The following is a 22,126-nucleotide window of genomic DNA, read 5'->3' as shown; positions in this document are numbered from 1 at the left end:
AAAAGCTCTGAAAACATATAAACACGGAAACTTTACAACATTTTCATATAAAAACTTCTATTTTCTTTCACTGTTTTAGTACCCCTGGCGTATTTATATAGGATTACACAAGTTGTATAGACAAGATGTTTTTTAAACTTGATATATATGTGTCTGTCTGAACTTCTAACCTCATCTTGAAGTTCTCAGGAGATGAAGTTTAAATGTTTAGGTTTAAAGTACAGTGTGAACTCCAGCTGCTGAGGAAGACTGTAAGATGAGATGTGCTTAAGATTATTATGTTTAATTTTTTATAACAAGGTATTGTCTCCAATGTTAAGAATAAACTTAAACACTCATCCACTATTCAGTTATATGAGAAGGAAATCCCACGAACAAATATCAAGCAAAATGATTCAATTGATTATTTCTACTTTCTTAATTGTCAATACTGTTGTCTTATGTAACTTAAGACCTGTTTAATGGAAACAAAACTGTAACTATATTTCAGCTTTTTGGGGAAGAATCACAAATGATCTATTTGATGAAAATATTTCAGCCTCCTCTACAGCAGTGATTTAGTTTTCTTTTTAATGTAGCATACAAACATGAAAAAATAAAAAATAACAAAACAAATAGTCTAAGTAGATTTTACTATTGGTGTTTACTGACTTTCATTGTTCCAACTGCTGTTTCTACATTTTCAGATGTCCCATTTGTCTTCTTTTGTCTTCTATGTCCCTGCCCCCACCTTCACCCTCTTCAGCACCCAGATGGGGGAGGCTGAAGTTTAGCAGAACCCAGAAAAAGCATCTGTTTTCTAGAGAGTTCCACTGACAGACCATAAAGGGCAGAGGAAGAGGGCTGTGGCCGGCAAGTCTCCTGAGCAGCTGATACCAACTGTCCTATAAATAGCATACAGGCCCTGTGCACTCCATTAGAGCACACAGCCCATACGACCGTGCCACATGCTTTTTACTTTCTTTCTGTTAAAGGAATAAAACTCAGTAGTTTCTGTTCTAGTTTTGCCCAAGAATCAGAATGAACAAACCCAAAATTGTTCGACCAGAGGAATGGTAAGTGCTGCCAGTTTCTTCTAAGGTGACATTACTAAAAGTAACCAACACATGCTTTTGACTAACCCTTTTGATTATGAAGAGGTTTCACTCTTGAAAAAAACTCATATAAATGATCATATATTTGATTTAAATGTATAACAGTTTGTCTGTTTTTTTAATAGCCAGCCAGCACCTGCACGGTGGTTTGACAGAAAAAAATATGTCACCATGAACTTCATGGTTCAAAAACCTAAAGATGTCCAGGTTGATATCCAGCCAAACAAATTGATTTTATGGTGAGTTTACAACATTTTATTTCGTAAATCTCTCTAGCTCTCTATCTCTGTTTTGTGTAACATATACCAGTTCGTAGAAAATCTCAGCCATCTTTGGATAGTGTTGTCTGCACTACATAGGCTTATTGTTGAAAGTTGTATATGTACTAAAATGTTCCCTTGACAACCATGTTCTTTCTTCACAACAGCTGCAAAAACGACACAGATGATGTGTTCTATAATGAGCTGTACTTCTACGACGAAGTCCAAATCTATGTAAGTTTCCAATTTTTAGGCATGATGAGACCCATGAGAATGTGCTACGTGCTGAAATATACAGTCATCGTGTTGTTAAATACAAGTGTGTTTGTATTCTTTCGTTGCTTAAAAGGACTCCAGAGAAAGAGTCTATGACCGCACCATCAATGTCTTGCTAAGGAAGACGAAGCCCGATTATGCATGGCCTCGTCTCCAGAAGGATCCTGCTAAGGTAAGTCCGTGTGTCAGACACAAGGTTTTAATGATCTACAGTAAAGTTCTGAAAGATTCTCATGACGTCAGAAACAACAGAGTTTTAAGTTGACCTGACACATAGTCTTGACATTAGACGTTTGCAGGTGAGATACCTCCAAAGCTTAAATTGTCCTCATAGGATGCTACAGCTTTACCCTGGTAAATAAAATTTTAAATTGTGTTGTTTCTCCTTCTTTTTGCAGCCCAGTTGGATTAATGTGGACTTTGATAACTGGAGAGACTGGGAACATGAAGAAGACGAGGGAAAGGAAGAGTACGATAGATACGTAGATGTGAGTCAAATCCCTGCATCACTAAATGCTGAGATTAATTCAAGAGCTGTGGAAACTGTGCACAATATTGTAATTTTGTAATATTCAAATGGTGGTTTGGATTTGAGTGTGTAAATATGTGGCTTTCCTTTTTCAGATGATCCAAGATATGGCTGTTTCTAATAAAGGAGCAGCACCAGATATGGGTGATCTTAGTGATGTAAGTGCAGTGTCCGGTGTTAAAATGTAATATGGATGATTGTCTATAGACTGACAATACTGGTTTGCTCTGATATATGGCTCTATATGCTGTAAAAATCATTTATTGATTATCTAAATAATGACACTTTCATTTTTCTTCCCCCACAGTCTGATTGAGACTCACAGTATCTCTGTGTTGGAGGCCACTAAACTGAAGACAATGTTATGTTTGCTGACGCTTTGTAATATTTGCTGATTATTTGAAGTGTTATTGTCCAAAATGTTGTTTTTATCCATGTAATATTTTCTATGTGATTATTTATTTACACATTATTGTCTATTGTACACTAACATGTCATTGTCAATTAATTAATAAAAACAAGCTTTATCAACCATGGTCTGAAAGTCATGATGTTATTGAATCTTTTTTGTCTCTGGCTTGTTAATAAATGTATCTACACTGGATTATGCAGATGGGAGAGAACATGGTTGTTTGTTTGAATAACTTCAGAAGATGGCAGTGATTCAGCAATAAGGAGCCAGCTTCATTCGTCCATTCATCATTATCTGTGCAGATGTGTAAATGTACTGTCAACGTTGTCAACAAACAGTAGTGTGTTTTTTTGTTTGTTTGTTTGTTATGGTTTTCTCATTTCAACATCAAACTATTAAATGCTCATAATGTGTCAGCTTCCGCAACTGGTGGGTGGTATGATTTTTTTTATATATGTATGTACAAACTAAGTATAAATATAATAAGTGTCCAGGGACCAGTAATGACTGGGCCTGATGCAGTGAAGGCAGCAGCTGTTGTAAGCCACACACCAAGCCTCTCTCAGCCCAAAGTAAATGAACCACCTGAACTACTGACCAATGAGATCATAGTGGACAAAGGTAGGTCCCTCTATAAGCTTGCTTTCTGCTTTGTTGTTTCACAGGTCTGGATGCCCCAGTGGACCTGCCTCCTGCAAAGAGTCCCTTACAGAAAGAGTCCCAGTCTGTTCCCTCAGCTGTTGCAATCAAGCAGGAAGTTCTGCTACCACCAGAGGGAGCTGATAAAACAGACAAGGTTGAGACAGAGACCAGTAAACTTTTGACAAAGAATCTGACTGAGGATAAACAGATGGAGGTGATGGATGCTCATGAAGAGGGCACTTTGTTCACTGGAAGCAGTGACAGTCAGTTATTCCTATCCAGACATTCTCAGTGAAGAGTAGGGCTGCAATTAACCATTATTTGCATTATTGATCAATCTGTCAATTATTTTCTCAATTAATCGATTAGTTGTTTGGTCCATAACTGAGCTCGCTCAAATTGAAGGTATACACACACTGATGTCTTCCTCACTGACGTTGACTCACTTTCTTGTTCTTTAGGTTATTATAGTATAATAATGTTGACTAAACATATCACTCATGGCAATCAATAAAAATCACTTAATTTCTACTTTCAGTAAAAGATATAGATGTCAGAAAAAAACTCTTTATCAGCAGCACTAATATGATATGACATGGTTTAGGATTGGGGGCAAATACTTGATTGGGACGTCCCAGTTTTCAGTTCTAAATTTATTTGCTTGTGCTGTTTAGATGATATTGAATTTTTCTTGCAGTGCTGAAGTTGAAGAAAGATCCCGCATAGCACATTAGGAACTAGGACCTGCTTTACACTTTAACACAACAGCACTGTTGTACAGGTTAAAACAGCCCTCCAAACTCACATAAAACAAAGCCAAACTGAATTCTCTGTATGGAAATGCTGTAGTTCATTTCATTTGCTTCCTGGGATATCTTTTACTTTTCATACATTTAATTTTATGACATGAAGTCAAATATTTTATAAGCTGGGATCTTTTAAGATTTCTGTATTGGAGTAAGAATATTTACAACCTCTTATTGAATTCACAATATTCTGAAAGAGCCACAAAAAAAAGACTGACATATGCAAATGTAGCTGAAATGCCATCTAAGGGATGATAATGTGCAGAGCCTTATAGGATTATGATCCCAGTGACAGAACTGCTCCATCAGAGGGCTCTGCAGCTCAGGCCTCTGCTCTCTCTGAGGTCATCTTAAACACAGCCTTTAGTTATTTCAGCCTTTAGAGACAGAGTCTCGTAGAAAGGATGCTGATTTTTGGATCTGTGGCCAGAACCTTCTGGTCTATAAAAAGTCTCTGAGTGAGCGTAAGTGAAGCTTTGCATAACGGCAACAAATAATATGCTGAAATGCTTGTTAGACTACAGAGTCCAGTTGTGTGATTTTGGTGCTGAACCCAGTTAGATGAAATAACGGTGACTTCTTTTGATTCCCATGTTGCTAAAAAATGCTGTAATAAGCAAGCCTTCAACATTATGAAAGACATTTCCTCGAAGCACTTGCAAACCGGTTGATGTGAACTATTCAGCACTAAACTGCACTAGACTGGAAATTGTGTGGTTGAGCTCAAACATAAACTAATATTAGGCATCATAAATAACAAATATTTTATTTTGTTGCCTTGTGTTTTAAACTGTCTGTACAGCACAGATGATCTATATTATTTTCCAGGTATGCTGCTTTATTTAGAAGTTAGAAGTATTTGACTTAATACCCACAGTGACTCACTAGGTTGTAAAGGCCATGATTTCCATATTGGTGTGGTTTCTAATCAGCAGTCCAAGAATACAGAATGGACAGTTATCTTTGTAGTGCACTGTATTTGAATGAACTTTTGAAATATCTAAGGTCATTAAAACACAAAGGGTGTGTTATTCTGTGTTTGCCGTTACTAAGACAGGTGTGCAGCAGAGAAGTGAAATTCAAAGTTTAGCTGCCTCCGTATCATCATTAAATCCTGCATGACCTGTTCTTTATTTCAGTCAGTATCCTGAAGTTTTTCAACATGCTGCATTTTAGTAAAATGTGTCTAAAATAATAAAAAGCTGGGTTTAAAAATATAACTTAACATAATGACACAATAACCTCAATGATGCTGCATATACAGAATATACAGTACAGTGTGTATTTTTTAGATACAAGAGAAACATTATTAGCATTACACTATACAGGTTTTGTCAAAACAATTCAATTCAAATGTAAAATAAGATGTTATACTGCAGTTCATTATTTTATATTCTTTTCCTTGTAGGACCAGCATGTTTTTTCATGTCTTGGAAACTCTGAGAACTTGACTGGGATTTAAAATGAGTTTTCTGGGTTTATAAAATGCTTTGGTTATTATAATGGACCTGCAGGAGAGTTTGTGAGCTACACAAACAAAGTGGTTTATGATTTGAAGTTTTCCAGAGATTTCAGCAGAACAACTCAAATTTCAAAGATGATTTTCCATACTAGGTAGTAGAAATTTTATTTCTTTATTTTTTTAGTCTGGACCTGCTCATCATGTTTCAAAGTAACCATACAAATCAAGTAAAAAAGTGTGGATGATTAATCACAATAATGTTAAAAGACAGTTACAGAAGGGGGAAGCCCTTTGATGAGAGACGAGATTATCTTTATGTGCCCCAACAGCTCCACCAGCAGCGAGTTCAAACCAGTTCAATCCTGTTTTCAGTGATGAACATGGACTCTCCCTTTATGCAGGAAGTGTTCTGACATGTTTTGTTTTGGTTTTTTTGTTATATGTCATTGTGTTTTCAGAGTTGCTGTTAGTTATCATGGACAACCTCTGCTTTGTTTTGTCAGAAAGCTTTGCCTAATTGTGTAAAAAGTCCCTTTTTCTGAAGTCTGTGTACCTGGAGAGAAAATGTTTTTTGATTTTATGAATTGGATGAATGTTTTTGTTGTTAATTTTCATTTAGTTTCATTCTGATCTGCTGAGCAAATTTGTGAAAGGTTTATATAATTATAGGCTTTATTGATGATAGAAAATGAAGATTGCTTTTAATACCACTATGGAGACATGTGTTTCTTTAGGAATTTGGTTGGTGTAACTATTTTTTTGTGATCAGTTATTGTATATTGTAAAGTAAAGCAAAACAGGGGTCAAGCACGGTCATACCAATGGTATACCCTCCAAATAACAGTGTCTACACAATGTATGGAGGTTATAGTAGTGTAATACAATTATTACACTGGCCATCATGTTTTACGATGTACTTCAACAGATAAGCAAAGAGGAAACTGATGTCTAGTCAAATGTGACGGGATATCTGAGGGTGACTGCATTTGGTCACATTTTTGAAATTCTCTTCCACACAGGACCGTTGACGTTGATAAAGCATATCAGAATATTCAAAATACTTCACTTCGCTCTCGTTCAAAGACATAATTCTGAGGAGAGCAAATGAATAGTTAATATGAAACTGTGATGAAGGTTTTAACATTCACTATTTAACTTTTTTTTTTACCACAGAACATTAAACTGTTTCAATGTCTGGCATAATGTCATAAACAGTTTTTCATTACACTTGTATTACAGTTACAGTTAACATACTGTATGCAGTTGTGATTTCAAATAGTAATTCAAGTAGTTATGCTCTCCCACATAGATATAAGAAGTGGACTGATATTTAACTGGCAGAAATGTCCAGGAAACAGCCCCACACCAAAATCTTACAAGGCTACATTTTCACCTTCATTAAGACCTGATGACTGATATTTTCCAAGATCTTGTCACCTCAAGTGACGTATGAATGATAAAGAAACAGCAAAAGATGCTCATATTGCATGCTGTACTTGCTATATATAAATAGCAAATCACTGACCATCATTTAAATGGCAACTCTGTAAAACATATAAGACTCATCTGCTGGTTAATACCTAAGTCATCTGACTTATGTATAATGTAAAAAGGACTCCAGACTTATTGATTTACAGTACAGTATTAACAGTATACAGTAGTACTGATCAATTTAGTGTAACATGTTAAAAAATACATTGACATGCTATTGTAAATAATGTTTCATTTGAAAAACGCATTATTATTATTAACTAAAATTGCAAGTTTTGAATGAAAATGTAGAGTTTTAAGAGATGGAAGCACATATGTAGTAAATATGGAGGCCAAAGTGCTATTTCTGAGTAAAAGATAAATATAGATACATTTTATAATACATTCATCTGAAAATCCCCCAAAGTTTTATGACACTAGGAGGTTTAAAAGAAAGGTGCTCATCTATGGTATTGGTGTAAAAAAAAAAAAAAAAAAAAAAAAAAAATTCAATAGCAGCTGCATTTGCCATACAAGTCATGTGATGAAAGGGCTGAGGGGAGTGTGCTGATGGCCACCTATGACTGTGACACACAAGTTTTATCTACAGCAGCAGCCAATAAAAAAAACCCCTGCAAAGTCTGATACTTGATATAAAAAGATGAAGTATCAGCCAGTGAGGCATACGGAGTAATCCACATCAAAAGGGACCATGATGAAGAGCTGTTTTGTTCTTATTCTGCTGCTTGGTGGTGAGTTTTTCCTCCTCTAACTACACTACATTCAGATTTTTATTTTTAAAAACATATCTCCATTGCTTAGGAAGAAGTTGTTTTTTTTATCTTTGATGTAATTGTCTGACAGATGCACTGACATACTTGCAAATAAAATGCATGCAAAAACAAGAATTGAAGCTGAACCTAAAAGTAATCTCATCTGTTCTTCTGTATGTCAGGTGCTGCATCAGGGGCCATCGAGAAGAGGATCGTTGGGAGTCAATCCTGTAACAAGGAGAGGCAGTACCATGTCGAGATAGACACTGTCAAAGGGGGGAGACCCTGTGGAGGAGCTCTGCTCAACACCCGCTGGGTCATCACTGCTTCTCACTGCGCAGAACGGTAAGAAACATCCAGCATCCCACATGATGCAGTTGTGGTGTGTTTTATAATGATGGAAAACTGGCATCAACCTGTATCAATCCCCTGACAATAAGTTCTTCCCTTGTGTTTTTTGCAGGCTTGTGACACTGAAGTTTGCCTTAAACTATGATGAGTCATTTTTTAAGTCAATAAAATCCCTCTTTAAAGGAAAGTCCGTAAAAACAGAGCAAAAAATCGAGGAAAATCAACAGTTTACCTTCAAAGGCGAAGATGAGCAAGTCCACGACATCATGCTCATAAAACTGAACGAGGATGTGTCCCCTAAACTTCCCACCATCCAACTTCCTACCGCTGAGTGTAAGAGGCCCGAGCTGAAACAGCAGGTTGAAATTGGAGGCTGGGGAGCAAAGACGGCCGACCCAAAAAGTGAGTAGCACCAAGATACTAGATTCAGCTCTGCCTTTTGAACATAGAAGTCACTTATCTGATATTTTGTTTTGAACCCTCAGATACCAAAGACCCCAAAAAGCTGAAGTGTGCCAACACAGAGATTGCCGAGTGTCATGAAAATGATAAACCTGATAAGAAATACTTCAGTGATGAAGCTACCACCATGTGTGCCTTTAAACCTGGCGTGGAGTCCTGTGCTGTAAGCAAACTTTTTATTTTTTTAATTTTTTTTATTTCTTTTGTTCATTTTCATGCTACCACACATGAAAACTGATCACACCTATGATGTCTCTCTTCCAGGGTGATGCAGGTACAGCTGTGGAGTATAATGATATCTTGTATGGGGTCGTTGTCAGCGAACCTGTTGATACGTGTGCAAAAACGATTGTAATGCTGGATATCTGTTACTACCTCAAGTGGATTGAAGAAACCATGCGCGACAATGCATGAGTAAACCCGTTAACAGGTTAAGACCGAGACCACAAACGGACTTAAAAAGTAAATATCAATCTTATATTTTTTCATTTATAAGCATTATTACTTGTCAAACCAATTTAATTATGTCAGTAGTTGACTTTAGAGTAAAACTGAAACGATTACAGGAGAGTTAATGCCAGCTGGTTTTGTACTCAACGTTGTGTAGATTTTATAATTGAAGCAAACAAAATGTTTTAAAGATATCTGTAATCCAATTCTCTCTTTTTCTCATCTTTTTCAATATATGATTGAAATGAAAAGCATGACTTGGATATTCCCATGTTATAACCATTCTTCTCCCACTATACAGTCGGTAAATCCATTTTTTTCCATGAATAAAAAGATGTGATCTCCCACAGTCCATGCGTTATTTGTCATTTCTTTAAAGCACATTTGATTGTCTGATTTCCAGATGGGTTTGATAAGGCCAATAGTATGAAGCCAACCTGTATCACCATTATACTGTAGTTGTGGCTACAGCCATATACTGTATATACAACATAGTACATCACTTTCTCCTTGTACTCTAACACTGCTATTCACTATTTAAGACTTCAGTGTGTCAGAATACCACCGATAGTAAACCACTAGAAAATCTACACTGTTAACACACTGCTCACAGTAAACACTGCTTTTTAATGCACTCAGTACTTCAGTATAGATTCTGTGTATGAACCGTACATATGTTAAAGGGATAGTTCTTTTTTTTTTTTTTTTTTTTTGAAGTGTATAAGGTACTTATCCATAGTCAGTGTACTACCTGCAGTAGATGGCAGTTGACACTCCCCCAGTTTTTTTAAAAAAAACTTTCTTTATTTACAACAAAGAGGTATAGGCCTAATAACACTTACGAAAACTGTAAAAAAAAAAAAAAAAACCCAGCTTTGTACAACGAGTCCAAAGTCCATTCATTGTGAGTGGTTTTAGAGTTCAAATAAAATGTACTTCCTTTAAAATATTCCAAGTCTTTGTAGCTTTTTTGTTCTTCACATATTTGTGCCATACTGTCTGAGTTCATGTGACGGTGTTTATTTCAAACAGCCCCGCTGCACCCAGGCAAAGCTGAGCGGCTTACTGTTCACTTTATTCAAAGTTTATTAACATTAAACGTGTCGCGTGTCCAAATTGCACCAAAAGAGCGTCTGTCTCCTCAGTGTTTGATGCTCGTTCATTTGTGCTTTAGAGTGTGACCGCCGTGAAACAATCAGAAAATAACGTTTTATTTCTGTCATTCACGGGCTTTCTCTCTCACAGAGAAAGCTTTCCAGTCTGTCTATTAGCGAAGAGGGTAAAGGGAGCGTCAAAGGTCTGTTAGAGACAGGGGATAAACAATTACAAGTTCAAAGGGCTTTGTTTAAATATTTAAACGGAACAGGTTTAATATCTGGAATATAACTTCTTTATAAAGTTTTTTTTAGTTTGTGATGTTTAAAGTCGTGATGTTACATATCCAGAACAGTAGGTGGCGGAATGCACCTTTAGCGTTCAGTCCGCTAGTAAAACCGAAGAAGAAGAACAGTCAGTTCTTGTGTGACGGACTGAAGGTTTCTCCCAAAAACATCTAAGAATGGCTTTTCAGTGTCAACGAGACTGCTATCAGAAAGAGGTATGAAAGTGTTTCAGACAGTTTGTCAACGCTTAACTGTTCAAAAGCACGCGGAAACAACTGACGGAAATGTGACATTGTTTCTCTGCAGAAGTGGTTAGCATAGTTGCTAAAGTAACTGTTACCAGTTAGCTACTCATTGTGATTATCTCACTTTTTGTTTGGTACCGTTATTTGTGGAGTTATACGCATTTTTACACAACAGCAGAATACAGCTAGCTACTCACATTCACGTTGTCAGTCTGAAACTAGAGGTAAAATATAGTATTTTCAGATCTCAGTAACGCAGTGGAAACATTAAACTTTATAACTTTACGCAGTGACGCCAAGTTATATCGTGGTTCAGATGCATGCATGTACGCTTCTCTTGTTGTCAGATGTTTTTTTGTGTAAACTCTGCAGACCGCAGTATAGATTTATATTAAGATTGAAATCCTAAACCCTTCAACAGCTGTGTGCCAGTCACACTCCTCCTCCTCTTGGCAGGTTTATGTTTTCATGCCACGCTTTTTCTTTTAGTTTGTTACCTCTGTAGTTTCCTGCTGCCCAGCTGAGCTCAAACATGAAATCAATGGAAAGAAAGAAAAACTCAAAGGCTTCAATGTGAAGCTCCAAGACACCATCTTGTTTCCTGAGGGAGGTGGCCAAGTAAGATGGATTTCCAAAATGTTACTCATCTATTTCAATTTCCAAAGTCCACTCTGTAATCCATCTATAAATCCAATCTCTATATATATTGGGATGTTGCACTTACCTCAAAGTCATTAAACAAAAGACATGTAGTATTGTGTTGTTTCTCAATCTTTCCGTGTGCGGTTTTGTCCTCCATCAGCCAGATGACCATGGCCTGATCGGAGATGTCCAAGTTTTGAGGGTGACGAGGCAGGGACCAGACGCCATACACTTTGTGTGCTCATCGTTGGAGGTGGGTCAGGAAGTGCTATTGAAGGTGGACTGGGAGAGGAGATTTGACCATATGCAGCAACACTCAGGTGAGAACTGCTCGCTGGATGGAGTCAGACGTGCGTTCAGTACGAAGTGACTCGTTTTCAAAACTGAACCATGAATGCATGACTATCATCTGACAGTAAACGCATCTGCACATCTGTTTTGTTTTGGCTGTTTTTCACAAACCTGTCACATATAATTGCTTTCCTTCTTACTCTTAGGTCAACATTTGATCACAGCTTTGGCAGATACGATGTTTGGATTCAAGACCACATCCTGGTACATCCCCACTGCACAGATTATACACCTCACCAAAATTATTTCCCCTTCCTCTGTCACCATAAAAACTTATGGACCATCTTATTTGGATTTTTTTTTCTCAGGGAACTAGGGCGTCAGAGAAGCACCATTGAACTGGACACTCCCTGTGTAAAACCCGCACAGCTCTCAGCCCTGGAACAAGCCATAAATGAGAAGATCAGAGCCCATGTCCCCGTCACTGTTCAGCTCCTCTCTATTGATGATCCTGCTGTGGAAAAGGTTTGTGTATACTATAGATATTGAACGTACTGGTGCTAAAAAAAAAGTAGAAAAAAAATAAAAAAACATTTTACATGTACAATATGTGACGTGATTGGTGTCTGTGAACCAGGTGAGGAGTCGAGGGCTGCCAGAGGACCATGCAGGGCCCATTCGGATCATTGATATCGAGGGTATTGATGCCAACATGTGTTGTGGAACCCATGTGTCAAACCTCAGTCATTTACAGGTACAAATTCACTCTCTCACACATACACACACACATGCAGGCACACAAGCGCTTAGATGTGTCTCGTGTGACTTTTGGATCATTTTAAAGACTTCTGATGTCATGAAATTGTACATACAGTCAAAAAAATTATAAGAGTAAAATCTGCTACTCTGTCCTGATCCGTTAGACTACACAATCTCACACACATTTTCTATCATGGAAATTGTAGGCATTAAAAAGTGGGGAAAAAACAGTACAAATTTAACATATATTCACATGTCATATTTGTAACACAATGTCCTAGGTGTACCTCCAAGTGATTCCAAGAAATGAATCATTGTATGCTTAATTTTTCCTCATCTGGATTTTAGGTGATAAAGCTTCTGGGCACTGAGAAAGGAAAGAAAAACAAAACCAATCTGATCTTCCTGGCAGGAAACAGGATCTTGAAGTATGCTGAGAAAAGTTTCAGCACGGAACGGTCTTTGGTTTCTCTTTTGAAGTGAGTTAATGGTCTGAATCAGCAAAAGATCACCAGTGTGAGTTAAACTTATTCACAGAGCTTGAAGTGAAAATAAAATACACTTCCTCCATTGTTCAACAGAACTGGACCAGATGAGCATGTTGAGGCAGTCGACAAGTTGCAGAAATCTGTTAAGCTACTACAGAAAGTAAGTGAAATACCTATGTTGTTGTCATGTTTTTGGAACCAAAACAAATTTATAATAGACTAGTATTGCAGTTATTGCAGCAAGTTAGGCTTTGTTGGCCTATGTTGCAATTCCCACTAGTTGCCAGAAGAGGTCACTAAGCACAGAGAGCCCCGCTTCAATTGAGACTCTCTGTTATCACATATTTGCTGCAAAATACTGTAAGGTAGACTCCCTAACCATAATCATCAACCATCTTTGACAGACTAACTTGAGCCTTCTACGAGACATGGCCGTCCTTATCGCTCAGAGCTTTAAGAATGACCCCCATAGGGGCAACTTCTTCAGTTTACACAAGTAAGAGACTCTTCTTCAAGGTAAAGGGCTGGTTTGTAGGTACTGCATTACATTACCCCGATGTTAAGCATCTTGAAAATAAACATATCCATGACAGACATGATGAGCATCAATATGAGTGTTTCAGATAAAAATGTTTTTTTTTTCCCCCTCCGACAGAAAAGAGGGTGACAATGAATTCATGAATATCATCGCCAATGAAATAAACACTGAGGTAAGAATATAACATGACTGGTTAGTTCTTAGTATTAGCAGTTAAATAATTTTGTTAAGCCTTGTTTTGTCTTTTCTTAGGAAACTTTGGTTTTCCTGACTGTTGGGGAGGAGAAGGGACCTGGTTTGTTTCTGCTGGCTGGACCAAGCGGACCAGTGACAGAGATGGGGCCACGGTAAGAGACACCACCCTTTTTTTTTTATTTATAACTCTACTGAACAAATGTTATTGTATGTATCTATCTGTGTTCTCCAGGGTGTTAGAGCTGCTCCAAGGGAAGGGGGCAGGAAAAAATGGACGTTTCCAAGGCAAAGCCAACAATATGGCACGAAGAGGGGAGGTGGAGGCTTTACTGCAGCAGCACTGCAAACATCACACCTCAGAAGAAGAATAAACCCAGCAATACTTCAGTACAAGTAAATATTATATATTGTGGTATATTTTTTCAAGACTTATGAAGTGCTGAAGGGAACAAAATGGCAACATATGATTATCAATATGTTAAATTGTAAGCATAAGTATGGGCAATTGTTATTAATATGAAGCATTGTCATCATCATCATAATGTATGTACACTTCACAGAACTTTGTAATCAATGAAAGGGCACATAATATGTTAAACATAATCACACTCAGGGAACTGATGAAATTGTAAGCATGTCTGTATTAAACATGATTTTTTAAAAATAACCTCAAGAAAGAATCAAGAAATAAGGGTGAAAAATTGGCGAGAATAACTTTAAAAAATAAAGCCAGAAGAAGAATTGGAAATAATGGTGTAAAATAAACCTGAACAGCTTTAAAAAAGTAAAAGGACATGTCTGGACAAAGCAAACATGTACAGGCTCACCCAAAACCTATTTTTAGGATTTTGGGTCTGCAACAGGTGATGTAAAGAGATTATAATGGTGTAATTGGTCAAGTATGAAGAGGTTGGACAATAGGCGTGTCCTATGCAAGTCAAATGGTATAAAAGCAGGGGCACTGACCTCAGTGACTCAGAGTAAGTTTGGTGAACCTTGTGTGCACTGTAAACTGCTCTCCTTTTTTTCCTGATGATCTTTTTTGGACACCAAGGAGAAGTTTTTTCTTGAGCTGATCTGAAACTTTTTCCAACTGAGGTCCAAAGATTTATTACAACAATATCACTATAGGGAATCAATACATTTAAAAGCCAATAGCGAGAGTTTACCTAATGACTCTCAAAGATTCATGTTCTGTCACTAAATGTGTTTAATTAATTTGTGTTTAAGTCATTTAAAAACCCATCTGTAAAAACCATAATATAAATATAAAAACAAACTAAAAGGAATACATTTAGACCTTATATAACTGCCTGGCTCAAGCACACCTCAGTCTGCAGAAGAGGTACAAACAATGAAGAGTTCTTAATGGCGAAAATCCCCCTTTCATACTCCTACTGCTCATATTGCTAATAAAACTGCTCTGTTACACACATTGAACATGTATTTTTCCTGCAAAGTAATACAATAAAGAGCATCAACACATGAAGTTTATTATATTTAATTTAAAATATAAAATGTTAAATTGTAATATACAAAAGACAGACACACTTGACATGACTGTTGGTAATAAATCTTTCTTTACTGGTATTTGGCAGGATTACTTTGAGTGACCAGAAAAACAGAAACTTACATACACTGTAATGAAATCAAATACAACTGTCCTGCAATAAATACTACCTTGGTGAAACCTATCATCATTGATTGTTGTTTGTCACCTCATTTATATAAAGTATGCTTATACAGAAACCCCTTACAATAATGTGCACTAACAACAGCTTGAAAATCCCCATAAAGTTCAATCAACACCTTTCATACAGTGTCAGCAAACAAAAAAAAATGTGAGTGTTACATACTGGATTTCATTACAGTGTACAGTTTCTATTTTCTGACCACTCAGTGTGTGTGTGATAAGCAGTCAGTCAGATAGACGTCCTGTTCTCTAATGTATTGCTCACAAGTCTGTCACAGTTTGTGATCATAAGATATGTTGATATAGTGCAAATGTGCAAGCACCCCTTCCCATTTAGTTAGACCTTTTATAAAACACTATATGCAGTAAAAAAGATATTGATGGTTTAGCAGTAGTTGTGCCCAGTTATTGTGATCTCGTCGACATTTTAACCACCATTTCCTCCACTGTGGTGTTATCTTAGTGGATTCACTATCTTCATGGAGATGTAGTTCTGGAAAAGGGAAAAGAGAACAACTCATGAAAAAGAACCTCAACATTTTACAGCTTACATCCTCCAAATAACAGTGAACATTTATGTCTATTTGGAACCACTTTGGGTTATACTAACTGAACCAAAATTATTTCAGAATACATAGAATGTATAACTAATATTCCCAGATGGCCCTTACCGGTAAAGAGTACAACAGGATGGCGAGGAAGAGAAGCACTATGAAGAGAATGATGAGTCCGATGAAGAGGCACCTGAACCTTCGCCACACAATGAACTTCATGGTCTTACAGGGGTTGGTGAACCAAAAGAAAGATGTTTCTGGGCGCCTGTTGGTTATGAAGGATAAGAGAGTGTGATTTAGTGTATTTTTCTGAAAGTACACGTGTAAAATGTAAAACTACACTTTCCATTATTCACTCCAACTAAAGAGATGGAGTTTAATATGCAGTTAATTAAAAAAAGGTCCAGTCTACAGAATGCACAATAAGACATGTTTCACTGACTGACAGTATGTGTGAAAATTGTCATTGTGAGCTCTTACTTCGGAGGGTCCAGTTTTGGGTTCATGTTGGGTTCGTCCCTGCCTCTTCCTGCCGGTTTCTCATCTGAATCTGCTTCACTGACAATCTCCAATGTCATCTCCACTTTGCCCTATAAACACACAAGTAGACAAGATTAGCCTAATACAACAATAACGCATTAAAGATGAGGCCCTCTAACAATTTTGGAATATTTGAATGTTGCAGAAATTGATACATCAAGCTTCTGCAGATAACTTATAGTTTAAGAGAAATGAGTATTAACTGCAGCATTCAGTACCAAAAACTAGCAGACTAACATGTCTATTTCAGAAAACACAGACTTTTTCCTCTGCTGCTCTCATTTTAGATGAACTTAGTGTAAATATGTTGAAACTCATTTGACCAATAAGAACAAGTCATTTTTTAAGCTGGAACCAGAAGCAGGAGGTGTGTCTTTCCTCTTGTGGGTTTACCTAAAACTGATTCCAACCCTGTTATTAAGTAATTTGCAGTACAAGTTTGAACAAGCCAATATCATTCAAATAATGCAGTCTCAACCCATACTTACACCTAAGGCCTTCTTCCCGTCCTGTTCGATGGAACAGGGCCACCAGCCTCTGACTGACTGTTGAGCAAAAAGAGACTTGGCATTCTCCATCTTGTGTGGAACTTCCATTTCCAGAACATCCATCATCTTCAGAGAACACTTCTCTGGGGTCTTTGCAGGAGGAATCAGGTTACGCAAATCCAGCTCCAGTGTACCTGAGATCACAGCACAGCGTTGCATTACAACTGTCAGATTTTGTGTTTTAAAGATAAATCAAACTAGTGGAAAAAGCATTCCTGAAGCATCTTACCAAGGTAATCATCCAGTGAGAATTTGTCGTTATCCCATATCTGAACAATCAGCTTGGGGGGAATCCTGAACTCGGTTTTGTCAAGACTCCAAAAGTTCTCCTGTTGAATAAAGTAAAAATGTAAAACCATGTTATAGATTATCAATTTCAACAACACTGGTCTTAATTTTTTCATCTGTACAGCATTAAAATGCTCTTTCTTCTAGATACTTAAACCAAGCCTCACCTTCTTGGACACAAGGCAAAGTTGCTCCGCTGGCAGGAAGTCGAAGTCAAAGACAAACCTCCAATTAAAGTTGCCGTCTCCGTCCAGAGACCTGTAATGAACATCAGTCTTCTGCTTGTCCTCCTCCATGCCTGGCATCCAGCTGGCACAAGAAACAACACCTGTTATCATTCACTGTCCCAATGCAGTTAGGGTCTATTATACAATTTTACTTCAGGAGTAATCAATAAAAAATGTAATTAAAATCCACAAAACAACCAAAAAAGAAGTGTAGAAATAGTTGTCAAGACTACAGTGTCACCTTCACTTCAAAGGTTCACCAACACATTGAACAAACAGTATAGCCTATATAAAATTCAGAGGATAACATTAATTAGAATGAACAATCAAGCGTACCCTTTGACGTAGATGTCACTCATGTGTTCTCCAGTGATGCTGGTCTCATCCAGAGTCACATCTGTGGTGTTCCAGATGACAACACGCAGGAAATACCTGAACATTCAAACACAGTGGATGTTAGCTCAGTGGCATGTTATGTGACTGGTGATGAAGCACTGGGGATCTGCACAGTGCTTACTTCTTAGGCTTGCGTGGTGTGATGTCAAAAGGACCTCCAGGCAGGCCGATGCTTTTGGGGAAAACATCCACCCACATCTGAAGCTTTCCCTGTGATGACACAATATACATGTTACAGAGGGTGGATGGGAACGAGCATTGATTGTGTAGATACAGTGTGTGTGTCTTTGACATCTAACCTGAGAGAGATTTGGCTGGAAGGTGCTGTAGAGGGTCCTGGTCTCCACATGTTCAGGGACAAGTCCCTGTGTTCTGAGCACGTGCAGACAGAGTCGTTCTCTGGCTGGACCCAAGTGCTGATGAATTTCCTTGTTGTCCTCTGGATGGGAAAACACATGGCACCTTACTTAGACACGTTGTATCGTTGCACACTTTTTTCTATATCGTTTGTTGTTTGTTTGTTCTATAGTATTGTTGACTTATTACCAATGACAAATATTACAAAAACTCTGCATATTATAAATTCAAGATGCTTCAAAGTCTCTAAATATTCTCGCATTTTAATATTTTTGTTAAATACCTACTTTATTAAGCTTGCTAATAATATTAGTTTGTGGGAAAAATATTCTTTTTTATTAAATAAACTGCAAGCAAAGACATACAGTGTTGCAAATCCCATAAAGGCAAACAAAAAACCCTTTAATTACTTAATGCTTCTCTAAAAACAAAGTTGTGAGAAGGTTTGTATATAAAGAAAACCATTGTAACTGGTGTGGGGTGTAACTGTAACTCACCCTCACTAACCAGCAATCAAATCAAAATAAGATTAATTCACACTCATTCACACTAGTAAACTCTTAAACCATTGTCATTACCAAACTGAGCCAGCGTGTAATCTTTTCCATTGAAGGTTAGTGATGTGCCATTGTCTTCAGTCCTGGGTTTGGACAGGCCTTTTAGACGAGCCAGGTTCTCCAGGATCTCAGACGGCTTCATCTGGTCACGCCACTGGTTGATACCAGAACTGAGATTAAGAGAAAAATGAAAGTAAAGATCCTGACTGCATGTTTTTCTTAAGTATTAATCATTTTTCGCATTCAAGTGCATTTTCCTGCTCAGCTTTAAGATTACCCAACAGTTTCCTTACATGCAGTAGCTTTGCGGCAGGCCACAGTAGGCATTATACCGGGACAGGAAGCGGTTCTCCAGGTCAATCACCGTCTCACCAACTTTCTCATCGCGGGTCAGGAGATCATAGTCATACACAGAGATTTTCAAGTCCTTGTCCTGGGGCAGGAAACACGTCATCTCAAACATCCTAAACAAAACAAAGGGAAGTGAGAAGGCGCAACAGATTTTCCATTTATCCTTTAAGGATGATATGCTATATAATACATTGTTTAAATTCATCCATTCCTTCATCACAAATACCTTCCAAACACAGGGCTGGTGGTGTTGGGCAAATAATGGTCTCTGTCTTCAATCTTGTTCTTTCCCAGTGATATTTTCATGTATGGATCACACTGAGCAGGACAGAGAGCACAAGTTCAAACATACTGGTCCACATGTTTTGAATTCTGCTGGTTTTATTACTGGTAATATAGATTCATCCTCACTCTTCCGTTATTGTCTTTGGGTTGCAGGTCTATGGCCCTGACTATGTAAACCCTGACCAGACACTCCTGAGGCCCGCTTTCTGGCAGCTCTCTGAATTGACGGGGAGGAGGAGCAACACCTGGGTCATCTGACAGAGGGTACACTTTGAATGAACCCTGCAGGTACAAGAACACATACACACACAACCGGAGTTTAGTTTTTCTTTATTATTCTTATATGATTGTCTAGAACAGTAAATCTTAAGTACTGGGCTTGATCCTGAGCCAAGGAGACTCATTTTAAAGCTTTACTTTCTATAGATCCTCCAGTAGGAAAGTATGTTGTAATCAAAAGATATTAAGCACCAATAAAACTGGGGTCACACTACCTTGAACTCTCCAACAACAGAGGGGTCGTCATCCCCGTTTTCATTCTTGCCTCGCTGCAGTTTGAAGGTGTTGCAGAAATCAGTCAGCCCTTTGAATTCTGGGACATCCTCCAGTTCACACTCATACACCTGAGAATACACAGTCACATATAAGTCTTCTACAGCTTCTAAAGAGAAGCGTCTCTTCAATTTATGATATTTAGTTGCAATTATTAATGACAATGTTTTACTACATATAGCAAATTGTGATTATTACCATACACAACAACACACCAGTGAATTCCTACTGTTGAGTTTGTACTGTGTGAGGAAGTAAACTTACTTTGAGGGTGTCATATCCTTTCTTGAGGTAAGGGCCGCATTTCTCCTGCTCTCCAGTTGATGCGTAAAATTTACTCCACCAATCAACTGTCTCTTTTTCCTGATGATTGAATTGCATAATTTTAACCTTTGCAAGCATAATTCTCTGCACTTGATAAAGTAAATAAATCTTGTGATATTGTCTCACCTTCTCTATATGCTTTTGGAGAAGGAACATGTGATGTGACACAAAATAGGCAAAAAGTCACAGATAAAACAGACAAACAGCAGTTACAAATGCAAAAACACATACATACAGTACAGTAGGATACGAATATAGAGAAGACAGTGAAACAGTGAATTAAAGAGAAGAGATCCCAGGTGCAATTTCAAAGGTGAAAACAAATCTGTGACACAGGGGCGTAACAATGAGTGGTGCAAAATGTGCAACTGTACGAAGAAGCCTCTAGATGGCCCACTTACACCAACTGTCCTTTCACTTGCACTATGATACTGGTGGTTATGTGGTATTCTTGGCTGCCTGAGTGTGGCCTGGCTTTGAATCATGACCAATGCAATGTTTTCCATTTCATTTTCAGTAACAGTAAAGCGGAAAAATGGGAAGTCTCCTCTCAATCACAACATAACAGTGATAGTAAGGGTTTGATATCTGGCCTGTAAGACTTGTGTTTAATTCCAGACCAACAAAATGTTTTCAGTCTTTTGTTAAAGCAGAATATTCCAGCTGCATCATGGTGCTGATGGTTCGATAGCTAAATTAACTTCTATGTTAGTTAGAGGTTTGATTTGTTCCATGTCTCATTTACATGTTACGCCCCGTTTCATCAATTAAATGTGCTGACTAAATTGATGATTCAATGAGATGATTCAATAAAATTAAGTTCAATCACAGTTTTTGTGACCATACACACGTAGATTAATAGCATTGTGACATTATTATGAGGTCCTTGTCGACCTTGATGTAGTGCTGTGGATTAAGTGATCTCAGCCTTCCAGTATCATTAGTGCCCAGCCATGTGAATTAGAAAGCTATAACAAGTAATCATACATACAAAGTGGGAGGGGGGGGAAGCCATTTTGTTGACAGCAGCTGACATGCTGTACATGAACTGTAAGCCAGAGTAATAAAGCTTGTCAAATTTGACTCCAAAGTCAAATTCTGCACTTCTTAGACACATAAGCCAACTTAATGTATGATTTTAGAAAGCAATAATCAAATACACTTACTTGTTATAATCTACATGAGGAATTAGTCACTTTAGAGAAGTTTACCTGAGCTTCTAGCAGTGGTCTGTTTTCTTCCATGTTGATAGCAACATGTTTGGCAGGAGATGCCCTCATGAGAGCCACTGTGGGAGGACAATATGAGAGTTAGGGCCTTTTTGTGGGTGTGTGTTAATTCTGTCTGGATACTTATCCTGTATCCCCTCCTTACTTTTGGAAGACATGGCTCCCTCTGCAGTGATGACGTAGGGGTCGCATCTGAACTGCTCCAGAGATGTGATGGTGCACTGACCCACCACGGGCTTCCTGCCAAATGGACGGTGGTCGATCACCTTCAGCACAATGGGAGGTGTGTACATCTCATCCTTTGGAAGGAGCTAGAAGTGTAGAGAAGATGCCCAAAAACAGTTAAATGGTATGAAAATATAGTATACATAAGTTGTAACCACGTTGAACATTTTTAATTAAAGCCATTTTTGTAGGGTACTTGTTATTGTACAAATACACTCTAGCTGTATTTTACCACTTTGATGAAGAGGACAGAGCCGGGGAAGTTGGGGCTCTTTTTAATGTTCTTGATGACGGCTGACTCCACCCTATGTCCTCCACACTCCACCACCAGGCTGGGTGAGGACACTGTGGCCAGCTGGTATGACTTCATGTTCCTCAAGCCCCACGCTAGAATCTGGACACGGCAATACAAACCAATGAGGCTTTAGAAATATCACATATGTTAACTCAGAGAGAAACAGTGTCTGAGGTCG

General features: G+C 37.9%; 3 protein-coding genes across 13 annotated transcripts in view; 2 read left to right on the top strand and 1 right to left on the bottom strand.

Annotated features, from left to right (window-relative positions):
- Positions 1 to 879: 879 nt before the first annotated feature.
- LOC122971768 (alanyl-tRNA editing protein Aarsd1-like) lies at positions 880 to 21,669 on the top strand. 4 transcript variants are annotated; one of them, XM_044338516.1, is made up of 17 exons: positions 884 to 1,055; positions 1,220 to 1,333; positions 1,522 to 1,588; positions 1,704 to 1,802; positions 2,029 to 2,118; positions 2,255 to 2,317; positions 11,104 to 11,232; positions 11,417 to 11,576; positions 11,754 to 11,811; positions 11,916 to 12,072; positions 12,185 to 12,301; positions 12,655 to 12,785; positions 12,888 to 12,954; positions 13,199 to 13,290; positions 13,450 to 13,504; positions 13,585 to 13,679; positions 13,760 to 15,016. In XM_044338516.1, the coding sequence occupies exons 1-17, from the start codon at positions 1,021 to 1,023 to the stop codon at positions 13,896 to 13,898; spliced, it is 1,668 nt and encodes a 555-aa protein (XP_044194451.1). In that variant the 5' UTR covers positions 884 to 1,020; the 3' UTR covers positions 13,899 to 15,016. The 4 variants fall into 4 exon arrangements, 3 of the variants coding, with proteins under 3 accessions (XP_044194450.1, XP_044194451.1, XP_044194449.1); XR_006399560.1 differs by lacking the exons at positions 884 to 1,055; positions 1,220 to 1,333; positions 1,522 to 1,588; ... (1 more) ...; positions 2,029 to 2,118; positions 2,255 to 2,317 and adding exons at positions 10,460 to 10,584; positions 19,477 to 19,611; positions 21,583 to 21,669 and having other exon boundaries at positions 13,760 to 13,920; XM_044338514.1 differs by lacking the exons at positions 884 to 1,055; positions 1,220 to 1,333; positions 1,522 to 1,588; ... (1 more) ...; positions 2,029 to 2,118; positions 2,255 to 2,317 and adding an exon at positions 10,460 to 10,584.
- On the top strand, positions 7,601 to 9,336 carry LOC122971770 (kallikrein-1-like). Its single transcript, XM_044338517.1, has 5 exons — positions 7,601 to 7,703; positions 7,907 to 8,069; positions 8,188 to 8,477; positions 8,561 to 8,700; positions 8,802 to 9,336. The coding sequence occupies exons 1-5, from the start codon at positions 7,664 to 7,666 to the stop codon at positions 8,949 to 8,951; spliced, it is 783 nt and encodes a 260-aa protein (XP_044194452.1). The 5' UTR covers positions 7,601 to 7,663; the 3' UTR covers positions 8,952 to 9,336.
- The window catches only part of LOC122971765 (myoferlin-like), a 26,896-nt gene continuing 19,782 nt past the window's right edge, over positions 15,013 to 22,126 (bottom strand). For 4 of the 8 annotated variants that reach the window (XM_044338506.1, XM_044338509.1, XM_044338505.1 and 1 more), the window contains 19 exons: positions 21,886 to 22,047; positions 21,574 to 21,739; positions 21,411 to 21,487; positions 21,191 to 21,247; positions 20,140 to 20,337; positions 19,818 to 19,946; positions 19,450 to 19,605; positions 19,265 to 19,356; positions 18,981 to 19,151; positions 18,709 to 18,857; positions 18,073 to 18,212; positions 17,895 to 17,983; positions 17,714 to 17,809; positions 17,318 to 17,459; positions 17,092 to 17,191; positions 16,803 to 16,996; positions 16,255 to 16,364; positions 15,892 to 16,039; positions 15,013 to 15,713 (listed from right to left, as the gene is read on the bottom strand). In XM_044338506.1, coding sequence (XP_044194441.1) covers positions 15,675 to 15,713; positions 15,892 to 16,039; positions 16,255 to 16,364; positions 16,803 to 16,996; positions 17,092 to 17,191; positions 17,318 to 17,459; positions 17,714 to 17,809; positions 17,895 to 17,983; positions 18,073 to 18,212; positions 18,709 to 18,857; positions 18,981 to 19,151; positions 19,265 to 19,356; positions 19,450 to 19,605; positions 19,818 to 19,946; positions 20,140 to 20,337; positions 21,191 to 21,247; positions 21,411 to 21,487; positions 21,574 to 21,739; positions 21,886 to 22,047 — 2,415 coding nt within the window. In that variant the 3' untranslated portion in view covers positions 15,013 to 15,674. The remainder of the gene's footprint in view (positions 15,714 to 15,891; positions 16,040 to 16,254; positions 16,365 to 16,802; positions 16,997 to 17,091; positions 17,192 to 17,317; positions 17,460 to 17,713; positions 17,810 to 17,894; positions 17,984 to 18,072; positions 18,213 to 18,708; positions 18,858 to 18,980; positions 19,152 to 19,264; positions 19,357 to 19,449; positions 19,606 to 19,817; positions 19,947 to 20,139; positions 20,338 to 21,190; positions 21,248 to 21,410; positions 21,488 to 21,573; positions 21,740 to 21,885; positions 22,048 to 22,126) is intronic. The other 4 variants (XM_044338510.1, XM_044338511.1, XM_044338508.1 and 1 more) reach the window with 4 other exon arrangements.

The sequence above is a fragment of the Thunnus albacares genome, chromosome 20 (genome assembly GCF_914725855.1).
Source record: "Thunnus albacares chromosome 20, fThuAlb1.1, whole genome shotgun sequence".
Taxonomy (NCBI): domain Eukaryota; kingdom Metazoa; phylum Chordata; class Actinopteri; order Scombriformes; family Scombridae; genus Thunnus; species Thunnus albacares.
This window is presented reverse-complemented; position numbering and strand designations above follow the sequence as displayed.

Excerpts from the sequence above, each read along its gene's own strand:
- LOC122971768 (XM_044338516.1), top strand. The coding sequence starts at position 1,021 with ATGAACAAACCCAAAATTGTTCGACCAGAGGAATG. Across the intron at positions 11,233-11,416 it reads TTCCTGAGGGAGGTGGCCAA|CCAGATGACCATGGCCTGAT; the intron begins GTAAGATGGATT and ends GTCCTCCATCAG. Across the intron at positions 12,073-12,184 it reads ATGATCCTGCTGTGGAAAAG|GTGAGGAGTCGAGGGCTGCC; the intron begins GTTTGTGTATAC and ends TCTGTGAACCAG.
- LOC122971770 (XM_044338517.1), top strand. The coding sequence starts at position 7,664 with ATGATGAAGAGCTGTTTTGTTCTTATTCTGCTGCTTGGTG. Across the intron at positions 8,070-8,187 it reads GCTTCTCACTGCGCAGAACG|GCTTGTGACACTGAAGTTTG; the intron begins GTAAGAAACATC and ends TGTTTTTTGCAG. Across the intron at positions 8,478-8,560 it reads AAAGACGGCCGACCCAAAAA|ATACCAAAGACCCCAAAAAG; the intron begins GTGAGTAGCACC and ends TTGAACCCTCAG.